The following is a 12,645-nucleotide window of genomic DNA, read 5'->3' on the forward strand; positions in this document are numbered from 1 at the left end:
GCCACCTGCTGAGGATATGATGTGAAACACTTCTATCAGTCAACTGCATTTGATATAGTATTTTGTTATATCCCCTGTACTATATGTATATTTCCAGATAAATAGTAATTTTGCCCCACACATCTGAGAGTTTTTATAACACATCAAGACACTAAGAAAAGTATTCACATTTTATGGCTGTTCAATTCCACAAGTGCACATCCAGACACAATTGGACAGTAATAAATGGCTTATATATATATATATATATATATATATATATATATATATATATATATATATATATGTGTGTGTCATTTGTTTTGTACGTAAAGAATCATGTCCTTGAAAAATATTCAGTATCAAAAATAAAAGTATTTTAAAAATCCCAAATAAATTAGAATACTCAAAACAATGAAACACAGTTGCCACACAAACACGGTATCATGGCTACGGCCACACTGGAAACACAACTATATTCTAACATTTCTAAACATTGAATCACTGTTAGACTGATGTTCCGTTCACAGCATTTTACCAAAAAAAGGATTAATCTCATCTATAAAAGATAGATCTGTGTAAACACAAAAACACTTGACATGTTCAACAGAGTAGGGAGGTTAACAGTGCTCTCTGTCAAATATTACATACTCCTTTTCTGAATGTAACTGTGAGAAAGCCTCAATATCATTTCATAGGTCCAATCAACTTGAAGGTGTACAATGTGTCCTTAAACTTATGAATGAAAGTGTGAGGTAACAATACAAGGTGAGAACATTTTTGTAAATGTGAACCTGACAGTCAACTCGCAACCATATTGTCTTTGATAAGTGCTGTTCCTTCTTCTTCAAATACAAAAGCCAGATTGATTGTGGGTCATCAAGTTGGATCTCTGCTGATAGTCACTGTACATGATCCCAGAGTCCTCATTATGTCCCCAACATGGTCAACAGCATGAATGCTATGTCGAAGTGCAGAACTGCCAATGAAGTATTGCTCCTCTTTGTCTATTGCCCCTATATCATCATAGTCAACTGTTTGAGAATATCGCTCATCGTTTGTCTCGTCTTTTGTCAATTTCCTTCCGAATTCGAGCCTCTAGAGCTGCCCTCATGGCTGAATCCAGGATGTTCTTCTCTGCGACACGATCCACCACCTTCTCAGGCTTGTCCTCCTATAGAAACAGAGAGAGCATGAGGTAATTAAGACCAAAGTAAAAGATCAAAGAGCTGGAAAAATCAGTCAAGGGGATCTGCATTAACCTTGTGCACCAGGAAGGAGGTAAGTGTACCCGAGTCCGCCTGATAGTCGAGCCAGAAGAGTTCAGTACCATGGATCTCTGTCTCTGTGCTTGACTCACTCTCATTAGACTCTTCAGCCTCAGCACCAGCCTCTGGCTCTGATCCATCTGTGAAATGACCACACATATGCATATTCTTTAGTGGATGTACTGTTGGCAAACGCATAATAACAAAGTGCATCAAACTCACGTCTGCTTCGAGGATGGTACACTTGGATATCAGGCCGCCGGGGTCGTCGAGGAGTTGTGGTTTGCCTCCGACGCTGAAGCTCTTTGGCTTGCTTCACCTCTTTGGCTTGCTTCACCTCTTTATCATAGTCATGTCTTGAGAAGCCAAGAAATCAACATTTAGTTATTGCTTTGAAATGTACAATATACCATATGCCTTACAAAAACATGCGGTTCAACATATCTCTGAACTTCTAAGCTTGCTAGTTAAAGATAAATAAGGTCATGTTATTGCTTTACTGCAGTTTGCATAAGGATTATAAGCATCAATCCTCCCTAAAACCATAAGTTGGTTCACTTCGACTCTATTCTTTTTCTGCCATCAAAGTTTGATGTTTCATGTTTTCTTCTATACATTTGCTTTTGTGAAATGCATTTCAGAAACAAACGAATTTTGGCCAATCTCCATTTGCATTTGTTTTGCATATATCGATGCTGTAACAATGGTTAGCAGCAAAGTTCAATTAAATGTATTTAGTATAGCCCAAAATCACAAATTTGCCTCAGAGGGTTATAACACATTCAATGCATATGCCATACATTATTCATATAAGAGTAGTAGGCAGAATAATTATGGAAAATGTACTACTACTACTACTAATAACAGCAGCAGTGGATATAGTATAATAATAAAGATAGCATAAGCAGTAATGCTATCGTTAATAGTAATGTGACTAATAATAATAATGAAAGACAAATGTTTTATTCTTTATTAAGGTCATGCATTACATAGCCCCAAAACTCCACCAACCAGTACAGTTAACACATATCAGGCAAAGCGTTAAATACCAGCATGCGAGGTAAAAGGTGCTTTGCACTTTTTAATTTATCTATCAATCATGAAGGTCCTGTCTGAGAAACATGTCCAGCCGAATCGCCTGTTCTTCGATAGTTACCTACTGCTAACTTTCCTCTGATAACACAGCAACACGGGTAAAAACTGGATTTGGATTTCTATTTTTGCAATACGCAGTTAACAACTATATGATATTGGCTTCAGTGTATTAAACCAAGTATAACTTTGGTCAATGGGCCAATGCGGCATTTATTTGTGTTTTCGTTTTGAGCGTAAGATACTAAGTTACCCGCCGTCCCTTCCTTCACCAGCAGATCAACTTCTACAAACTATGAGTAGATTCAACTCTGAAGATTGAGTCTGGACGGCATGACCTGACTTGTGTGCTCGCTAACGCGACTAGCTTTGGCTAAAAGCAGTTGAGGAAATCACCTAGCAATTTGGTTCCTCCGGATGTGGTGCAGGAAGCCGTGGCTCATATCCAAGCGGCCGGGTTTGTTTTTCAGGTCATCCCCTTCATCGTCTCCTAAAATGTCCATTTTAACACAAACAGCTCCAATACGGTGACAGTATGTGTGAGCTTATGATTGCAACAAGCAGAGCCACAGACACCACTAACAAAAAGCTAACGTTACATGCTAGCTAATGGTTAGTTGTTGTCCAAATATAACACTCCCGGAGTTAACAAATGAATAAAACATACAACAAATAAAAAAAAAATTCATTGAGGAAACATTTGTTGGACAGACCCAGAGACAATACGTACACACATAAATATAAATAAAATCAGGTTACACTTTAATACAACTAGCACATTGTCACATTGGTATTGCTATTGAGCAGCTCATCGATCGATGTGTCGAGCCTCAAACTCCGGGCTACTTTTAACTGTCCCATTTGGTAGTTCGACGTACAACCGCTCGACCACCGCGAGTTTCGACGCGCACGGTGCTCGACCCATTCATTTCTTCAGAATAAACTAGTGCCTTCTCCGTTGTTTTGACATTAAGCTCGCAAACTAACCGCTATGATGGTTTCTCTGAAGCGAGAACGGGGGGTTGAAGTCGAGGATGAGGATGACGAAGGCAGAGGTAATGTTTATTTACTGGTAGCGTCTGTGCTGCGTTTGGTTAGCAGGTAGTCCGCTACTGCTACTGGGAGCCAGATAAAAGTTAGTCCGATGTTATTCTCGGGTCTGTTCAGTCACACAGACCAACAAGCACCAGTACATTGTAGATATTAAACTGGCTGAAACAAATAAACTGTCCTGATATCACTCGTATGGTTCAAACACATTATCATCATCATGCCAGCTAGCCTGTTTAGCTAGTTTGCGTTCAACTGATTGAACACAATCTGGTCCGACTCTGATCGTTTTTTTCCACTTGATGTTGCAGTGGAAGCCAAAATAGGCCGAGGACGTGTGGCGGAAGACCGGAGAAGCCGCCACTGTCCTTACCTTGACACCATCAACAGGCAAGATGAAGTTGAACGTGCATAGCTAATGTCGGTGCTAAATGCTAGTTAGCCCTGTCCTCCACCAGAGCTCTTCAGCTGATTCCCAGTTTGTTTATCCACCAGGAGTGTGCTGGACTTTGACTTTGAGAAACTCTGCTCCATCTCTCTCTCCCACATCAACGTCTATGCCTGCCTTATATGTGGGAAATATTTCCAAGGTAGGGGGAATATCTGACGCTCAACCAGGAATCAACCACCTTTTTGTGCTTTGAGAGATTTAAACATGTGTGCGTCCTTGTAGGTAGAGGTTTGAAGTCCCATGCCTACACTCACAGTGTGCAGTTCACCCATCATGTGTTCCTCAATCTGCACACGCTCAAGTTTTACTGTCTGCCAGACAACTACGAGATCATTGACTCTTCACTCGAAGACATCACCGTAAGTAGTGTCTTGGTGTTTCAAGCATGTTCGTTATTCTACTTCTGATTTAATATTTTTTTGTATGTTTAGCTTCTTCACTTTAAATAAAGGCAAACTTACATTCCCACTCTTGTCGTTGTTTTGGGTAGAGCTGAGAGGTAAATACTCACTATAATATTGATATTGTGTTATAACACTATCTATTTAGCAGGTGTTGAGATGTTGTATCAATGTCTTAATTGGCATCTGACCCTGGTTTAAACGATTGCACCACAGTCAAGTCATACAATAGTCATATCTTTGCATGAGACACCATCATGCTCTGACAGCATAACATAGATATGTTTTGAAACCACAGAGGGTCATACTCCGTATCATATTGTCAATATTGAGGTGCTGCGTCAAAAATACTGTACTTTTGTGTTTGTAATCTGTTGACACGTCCTCACTTTCTCTACAGTATGTGCTGAAACCAACTTTCACCAAGCAGCACATTGGAGGGCTGGACAAGCAGGGTAAACTATACCGAGCCTACGATGGTACAACCTACCTGCCAGGCATTGTAGGGCTGAACAACATCAAAGCCAATGACTACGCCAATGTGGTCTTACAGGTATGAATAGCCGCCACAGTGGACCGTCTGTGGACTTTGCCAGAAGGGTCTTAATCATTCCCAACCATTTAATGTTTGCCTCTTGTACCAAGGCTTTTTCCAATGTTCCACCGTTGCGAAACTACTTCCTGGAGGAGGAAAACTACAGGGGAATCCGCAGGCCACCGGGGGACATCATGTTCCTCTTGGTGCAGAGGTTTGGTGAGCTGATGCGCAAACTGTGGAATCCAAGAAACTTCAAGGCTCATGTGTCTCCACATGAGATGCTGCAGGCTGTGGTGCTGTGCAGCAAGAAGAACTTCCAAATTACCAAGCAAGGTAATGCTAGTTGCCAGAAACGGAAAATGCAGTACTGCACGATGCTTTGGACCGCAGATCTCAGAAGGGCTTTTACCACATGCCGCTCTCTGGAAACCAGGCTGTGATGCTGATTGATTGTTTTCTGTTCTGCAGGAGATGCTGTGGACTTCATGACATGGTTCTTGAATGCTCTGCACGGTGCTCTTGGAGGCACAAAGAAAAAAAAATGTAAGTCGGAAGAGAATCAAATGGCCTCATCCCGATTCGTTGGGTCATAATATATGTAATTAAAGTCTTTAATGATGATATTTAGGTATTGATTCTCTCTGGATGAATTACATTTAGTTAGTCTTAGTCAAATGTTTCATATATTGATTGTTAAAACAATTTGAATCAACCTCGGCCCACTTTTGTCTTTCTGCCCTCACAGCAATCATTGCAAAAGCATTTCAAGGCTCCATGCGGATCTTCTCCAAGAAACTTCCACACCCAGATTTAGTGAGTACACTGCTTGTTATGAAATACTTTATTGACATCTGGAATATGAATGATTTTGCTAATGGCATAGCTAAGGTTTTCTTAAGTTGTTTGACCAGTTTTGTAATATAATAATAATAATGATGATATTTTGAGTGGTCTCTTTTCCTTCTGAATTGATTTTCTTCTCAAAATATAGGTTAAATCAAAGAGTTCTGGCACATTATTATACATAATTTACCTAAAGGTTTATCTAGTTAAGCTTTTAGTTTCTCTGATGCAATGTTAAATACTTGGTCAAAAACTTTGAAGCATCCCAAATAAAAAGAGGAGGAATAGAAATAGCCTAACATGGCAGATGTGATATTCAGATACAAGACAAAGGGCGAAAGAATATTCTTTATTTTCACATGCCCTTAAATCTAACTTTGCTACCAAACAATTAATGTTTTACTGTGTGTACTATTTCAGTTGAAAACAGGATTTGAAGTCCTTTGAAAGAATCCATGTTTTAAATTATTATTTTTTATTTTCCAGACACCAGAGGAGAAACAGGCATTGCTCGTGACAGAGGAGTACCAGGAGCAGATGTCTGAGTCCACCTTCCTGTTTCTAACCCTCGACCTCCCAACAGCTCCACTGTACAAGGATGAGAAGGAGCAGCTCATTATCCCGCAGGTCCCTCTCTTCCAGATTCTGGGCAAGTTCAATGGCAACACAGAGAAGGTAATACTCTTCTTAAATGCGATGTGCAATATCAAATAAAAATGACTAAAAGCAATAATCTAAATGGAAAGCTTTGGTGTTTTTAGGTTAAATAAACAGATGCAACACCAGAAAATTACAGATTAATGTAATGCATTGTTTCACACTTCACACACCGATAATCTGACTGGGTATATACCTTTTTCATGTACCAGTTAGCTGTTCTACTGCTTATTTCCCTGTCAGTTCAGGTAGCTAAATGTCCTCTGCCGAGCAAGTCCAATTTTACCATGTGGTCCTTTTGGTTTGATAATCTTCTCAGAAAGGCTTGAGATCTTGAAACCCTGTCTCTGACCAGGTACCATCCCCTCATAACAGCACACACAGGAATTTAAAAGAAGACATTTCTTTGACAAGCTACTATTTTTTTTTTTTCTCCTGGAGAACAATACTTTAAATCTGTGATTTTAGTTTTTCTTCAAAAGGCACACTTTCACACGTGTGCTGTAGAAGATACTTCACGTTGTTCATGGTGTCCACAGTTGCTATCTTCTTAAAAAAAAAAGCTAACCTCTGACAACTACCTAAAATGAACTACAACAGCGCTTTGCAAAAAGACAATCAAATTGCAGTGTGGCGCAGGGCAATTGGCCCGACATGAAATCTGTGTTATCTGCTATCATTTTTGTTTGTTCTTATTGAGCACCCGTGTATGCTCTCTCATCTCATTTACATTCAGGAATACAAAACCTACAAAGAGAATTTTCTCAAACGGTTCCAACTGACCAAGCTGCCTCCGTACCTCGTCTTTTGCATCAAAAGATTCACCAAGAACAACTTCTTTGTGGAAAAGAACCCCACAATCGTCAATTTCCCCATCACGTAAGTGTTGTTTAATAATAATGTCTCCTTTATTAATCCCCTTGGGGAAATTCTTCTCTGCATTTGACCCTTCCTTAATTAAGGAGCAGCTCGCTGCCCTGTGAGCATCTAGGTTCAGTGTCTTGCTCAAGGACACTTCGACATGTGAGCTATGGGGAGACGAGGGATCGAGCCGCGTACTTTGTGGTTGCAGGACGGCCACTCATCCCCCTGAGCTACAGCCGCCCACAACATTTATAAAATTGTTAGACTGTCAGACAAAATGAATGGCATCGATCTAAGCGCCTAACAGAACCATGAAGTGCATGTTGCTAGTAGTAATGAATGGTTGGTTTTATTGTATAATGTAACTCGTGAGATGTCGTGGACATGTATTTTGTTCCCAGTATGAATATGCACTTGTTTATGTTGTTATTTTGTATTTGCTTCGACAGGAATGTAGATCTCCGCGAGTATTTGACAGAAGAAGCTCAACTCACAGAGAAACACACAACGTATGACCTTGTTGCCAACGTGGTGCATGATGGGAAACCAACCGAAGGAGCGTACAGAATACACGTTCTGCATCATGTAGGTTGCAGCCAGATATTTCTGAAACAATTTCTGGTGGCATTACGACCAAGCTACCTAAAAATGTATCAAACTCTATCTGACCAAGGGAGTGTTGTGTTGTTCTAACAATCTCCTTTTGTGTTTAATCAGGGAACTGGGAAGTGGTATGAGATGCAGGATCTGCAGGTGACTGACATTCTCCCCCAGATGATTACGCTGTCGGAGGCCTACATCCAGGCAAGTCTTCAACTCATTCTGAGCATGTCGTCAATGTAATTGTTGCAGAGGCTCCAAATGTCTCTGTGTTACATGAAGCCACTTAATCATCACTTTTCATCTGATGGCACTCACATGGAATATTTAAGGTGCATTTAACTTGTACTCTTGGGGAGTCATAGTAGTGATATGAAAAAAATGATGATTAGATCATATTACTCTCTATTACTCTATAACAAGCATCATCTTTCGCAATCATCGATGCATACAAATATTCTATCAAATCTTCAAATTATTTTTGTTCTTTGCATGCATGAATTTAACTGTTGTGCGATGGCTTTTTGTAACGAAATACATGTAAAAGTCATGTAAATATAACTTCAATATTATCAAAAAAAGTAACCGACCATAAAGAGCTGCTGAAGTGAACTGATAATTATTATGATTATGAGGGAAAAGTATCGAGTTTTCATATATAAATGTACCGTAGCTTTCAAAAACCTGTATCAGTTGAATCCTTTTTTCATACCAGATTGCAGTTTTAAGTCATTAAGTAAAACATTGTCTTTCAATGTAACAAAGTGTTTTTTCTTTCCCTCTTAGATCTGGAAGAGACAAGAGAGTGACGACGACAAAAACAACCACACGGAGGTGTAAGTGAGGCAGCATTTTCCTCAGCTGGAACGGCCTCATTTAGGAAATTAACTGGGAAGTTAAGTGATTCAAGATAACAACAGACTATAGGGTGAATGGTAAAAGAGCAGCAGGATGTATTCTTCATCACCACAAAAAGCAAATAAATGTAAATGACTGTTTTATGTTTTTACCATGTGGATGTTTCCAAATAAACAAACTCCAGGACACTTGTTTCTGTCTGTATGTTGACTTTTAATGAAGGTTTAGCAGTTGGTAATGTGTATGTGCTTATTTGCTCCAGAGATCATAGGATGACAGTCTAACAGTATATTATTCTTTTCGAATAATAGTATTTTATACATACTGAGAGCTCATCCTAGGTAACGCTTTTTGCAATATCCACATTCATATTGACATAATTAGCAATCTACAGAATAATACAGCTCACAAAACTGTTAATCACTGCAGAAACTGATGTTTCAGACTGAATCCCAACCTCAGTTCTGTGACACTATACAAACCAAATAATTTCAGGATCAATATTAATGCTTATTGAACAAACTAGCATATGGAATGAATTTTCCCAAAAAATAAAAAAAGACGCAAAATCAGTGCAATACATTTGTAAAAAGAAAGTAGTTATTTTTGTGCTGGCAGTTTGGTTCACTCCTTCCACATGTACTTCTCACAGAAGGCCTGGTTCTGCAGATAAAAACAGAAATAGGATGTGAAACAAATTGAATTATTCACAAAATCACATTAGTACTTTAAATGGTTTCAAGCAGTCAGCTGGTCTGCCCAGTGGGGGAAGAGACCATGTGTGCTTGTATGGTGTCTCTTTAGACAAATAGTTGTATCACCTGATTACTATAAATACAGCATGACTTAGTTATTCATCATGGAATTACATTTAGAAAACAATCATACAGTTGACTCAAAATAATAGGAAGAAACAAGTTTATTAAGTCCTGTATGTGAGAAAAGCCTAGGGCCGGTTTGATGGTTGTAAAATATCCATCTCAATATATGTGATTCTTGATTTGAACTTACACCACACTTCTGAGCAGTTTGAATGTCTTGGCACCAGTAGCTCGGCCCCCAAGTACAGCGATTCTTTCCCAGTGGCTCCAACTTCTTCACGGAAACACACAGATCAGCTCTCTGCGGGACAGATGGGCCAAAATAAATTATGTTTTTATGTTACCTTGAGAAGTGCGCTGCTGCAAGTGATCAAAATTGGTAAAGTTAATTTCATCCCCGGTGAAGGTGTGTGGACCTGCTGACCATGACTGCTCCACCATTTACTGCGGACAAATCCTCTTGCGGATCTGTAGTACTGCGTGAAGACTTGTGGATATAACAGTTTCCTCTATGTCCCTCCAGTGAGAGAGCTCATTGTAAAAGGTGTTATTTCTTACTTCACAAGCATGCGGGGCGTCCATCTGGTTCCCCAAAACCTTCTGCAGTCGGGAGCCGTAGGCTTTGGTGAAAGCCTCGCACTGAAAAGAAGCATGAGAGTACTTTTATGCAATGTGACAACGATTTTTTTTCTTAGTTTATCTGATTAAAACAGCCTAAATCACTTACCTGAAAATATACTTCAATTGAACTTAAGGAATAAACAAGGAGTGGCCATACATTCTTTAGTTATAATGATTTGTGAGTGCTAAGGGATATTTAGAGAGAGTGGGAGACCTTGGGGATGGCATTGGGGTGATGGACACACACAGTCTGGAGGAAAGAGGAAGTTTGGGATTCGGTGGCGTTGAGACCCAGGTGGAGTCGGCTCAGCACAGCCAGCGTGCGGCAAAACTCACAATCCGAGGGGAGGAACAGCTCTGGGGAATCAGCAGAGCGTTAAACTTGTTGGTGGAAGGTTGATGTTCACATCAAACCTACTGTGTGAGCAAACGTTGGTCAAATGTGCTCTTATGAACATGCGACTGACCTGGAACAGCCTCCTCCTTGAACAAACAGACGTGCAAAAGAGTGCATATTGCATGAGGTGCAGCAGACGATAAGAGGAATTCCACTATCTGCGTGCCGTATTTGTCGACAAAATCATCGCATTGGTCCTTATAGCTATGTGGTAGGAGATCACAGACCTCTCCCATGATCTTCATCAAAGCATCCTACAGGGCAGAGAACACATGTACATGATGTGATGTATGATGGGGGATATGTGCCTGAATTAATACAAAGTGATATAAATAAAAAAAAACCCTCACCTCAGTCATATTTTTGGGCAACAGGGTCTCCAGTCGGTTGATAATATACAAACACAGGGTGCAAACAGGGTTGAACTGCCCCTAGAAAAAGGGGACATTGAAAGTATGAAAATAAAACAATTGTATTTCAACTTTCATTTCAACACCAACTTCTGCTTTCTCACACTCACGTGGGTTCTGGAGGCTGAGGCAAGTGCAGAGCCAGACACGCCTGTGTTGGTGACATGGTGGGGAAGGTTCAGCAGTTCCTCCTTGTGGGCAGCACAAAGTCCAAAAACCAGACAGGTGTCTCCTGGTTTCTATAAGCACATGATCTTGCTTTAAAAGGTTATCATTGAAGGCCAAAGCGTTGATTATTTTGTCCATGGTAAGTGGATACGCTTACCAGATGACCGGGGGTCTGCTGTAGGACTTTCGGCAAATACACCTTCACCTGTGAATCACACTCTGAGGCCTGTTCTCTTGGGAGGCGTTGGCACAGAGCATGCAAGGTTTCATAGACAGTCTCCTGCAAAGGCAGAGCAGTTACCGGTAGTGCTTTGTCGATGAACACCGAGTGTCTCCTTGGCAAAGAGACACTCAAAATACAAGCATGCATGTACAAAATAGCTTGACAAGGCGTACACTTTTGTGATGGCACATTTCAAGGCTTTGACATTCGAAGGTCGGCATTTCTCTCATTGAATATTTTCTTAAAACGGGGAACGTATAAACGTTCCAGCTGATGGGTGTTTCTGTCAGTTTCACGATTAACCAATTCCCCAGTCCCAGTGGTCAGTAAAGGGAAGTGAAAGTAAAGTGAAAGTGAGTAAGCATCCACATCCTCACCTTGGTATCTCTGCTGGAAATCATGTTGGCGGACAGCTGGATGACCTGGCTGCACTCTGAACACATATCTAATGTCTAATGAGGAGAAGCCACAGTCAGAGGATTTATTTCAGCTTTAAGACATGCACGTCAGAAACATTTCGTTCAAACATAAAGCGACTGTCAAAGAATGCAGTTGTATAGAGAAATATATTTTGCAGAAGCCAGTGACCCTATGTGGCAATAACATCACCCTTAATTAATACATATGTTACACACAGATGCTTTTGAATGAGCCATTAGCATTGTTCTTACACAGTTCAGTGTGAACAGTAGGTATCTGCGTGTGTGTATTTTTTAAAATTATTAATTTAGTATTGGTATGTTGGCCTTTGAAACAAAACGGGAATAATAGAGAAAATACAAGCCAGGTTTACCAGCGGTTCCTGTTTGATGAGGGAAAACGGGTCTATGATGAACCTGGAGTCTCCTTTAAAACAGAAAAACGTACACATGTTTCAGTACTTTAGCACTGGCCAGTAAATAGCTAACGTTACACCCATTTTTTAATGTGAGTTGCCATAAATCCCACGATAGCAACCTGCTCGTTGACAGCATAATAAATACCGACTGTCAGGTGACAGCGATGCGGACATTGAAGTGGGTACCAGTCCATCTTACCGGGCCACAGAGACACTGCCAGGATCACCAGGATGAAGCCAGAAGCCGACATGGTGTGAAGGAGCACAAAGCGATGTGAGGCGCAGATGGTTCGTCTATAGCTCTATTATAACCATCGATAATAACATCCGTGCTGCTGTTGTTCTTCTGGTCGCTAAGCAAACCGCGCGTCAGTGCGTTCTCTCGGCGCAACAGCGCCACCTTGTGCTTCGGAGAGTGGACCTGCTGATCCAGTACACACGGCCTCCAGCAGCCCTACAGAGTACTGCAGTGTGCAGTGGGGACGCAATGCATTTGACACACTCCGCATCGGGACATACTACATATTTTTCTGGCATGCTAAATAGTATGATTGTACACCAGTGAC

General features: G+C 40.6%; 3 protein-coding genes across 3 annotated transcripts; 1 reads left to right on the forward strand and 2 right to left on the reverse strand.

The window, feature by feature from the left end:
* Positions 1-324: 324 nt before the first annotated feature.
* Positions 325-2,849, reverse strand: cUnh2orf68 (chromosome Un C2orf68 homolog). The gene is made up of 4 exons (XM_079221663.1): positions 2,736-2,849; positions 1,470-1,603; positions 1,242-1,387; positions 325-1,153 (listed from the first exon to the last, which is right to left on the reverse strand). Exons 1-4 carry the CDS (start codon positions 2,840-2,842, stop codon positions 1,031-1,033), a joined length of 510 nt encoding a protein of 169 aa, XP_079077789.1. The 5' UTR covers positions 2,843-2,849; the 3' UTR covers positions 325-1,030.
* Positions 2,850-3,317: 468 nt separating this feature from the next.
* On the forward strand, positions 3,318-8,789 carry usp39 (ubiquitin specific peptidase 39). The gene is made up of 13 exons (XM_079221888.1): positions 3,318-3,394; positions 3,701-3,779; positions 3,885-3,979; positions 4,063-4,199; positions 4,642-4,794; positions 4,887-5,112; positions 5,248-5,322; positions 5,525-5,592; positions 6,109-6,297; positions 7,016-7,158; positions 7,593-7,728; positions 7,861-7,947; positions 8,530-8,789. Exons 1-13 carry the CDS (start codon positions 3,331-3,333, stop codon positions 8,581-8,583), a joined length of 1,506 nt encoding a protein of 501 aa, XP_079078014.1. The 5' UTR covers positions 3,318-3,330; the 3' UTR covers positions 8,584-8,789.
* Positions 8,790-8,803: 14 nt separating this feature from the next.
* On the reverse strand, positions 8,804-12,330 carry sftpbb (surfactant protein Bb; the record flags this gene model as incomplete). Its single annotated transcript, XM_079221891.1, has 11 exons — positions 8,804-9,264; positions 9,613-9,723; positions 9,981-10,061; positions 10,258-10,400; positions 10,511-10,694; positions 10,791-10,871; positions 10,961-11,089; positions 11,176-11,298; positions 11,619-11,693; positions 12,035-12,087; positions 12,279-12,330. 11 exons carry the CDS (start codon positions 12,328-12,330, stop codon positions 9,226-9,228), a joined length of 1,071 nt encoding a protein of 356 aa, XP_079078017.1. The 3' UTR covers positions 8,804-9,225.
* Positions 12,331-12,645: the final 315 nt, after the last annotated feature.

Source organism: Taurulus bubalis (genome assembly GCF_910589615.1).
Source record: "Taurulus bubalis genome assembly, chromosome: 8".
Taxonomy (NCBI): Eukaryota; Metazoa; Chordata; class Actinopteri; order Perciformes; family Cottidae; genus Taurulus; species Taurulus bubalis.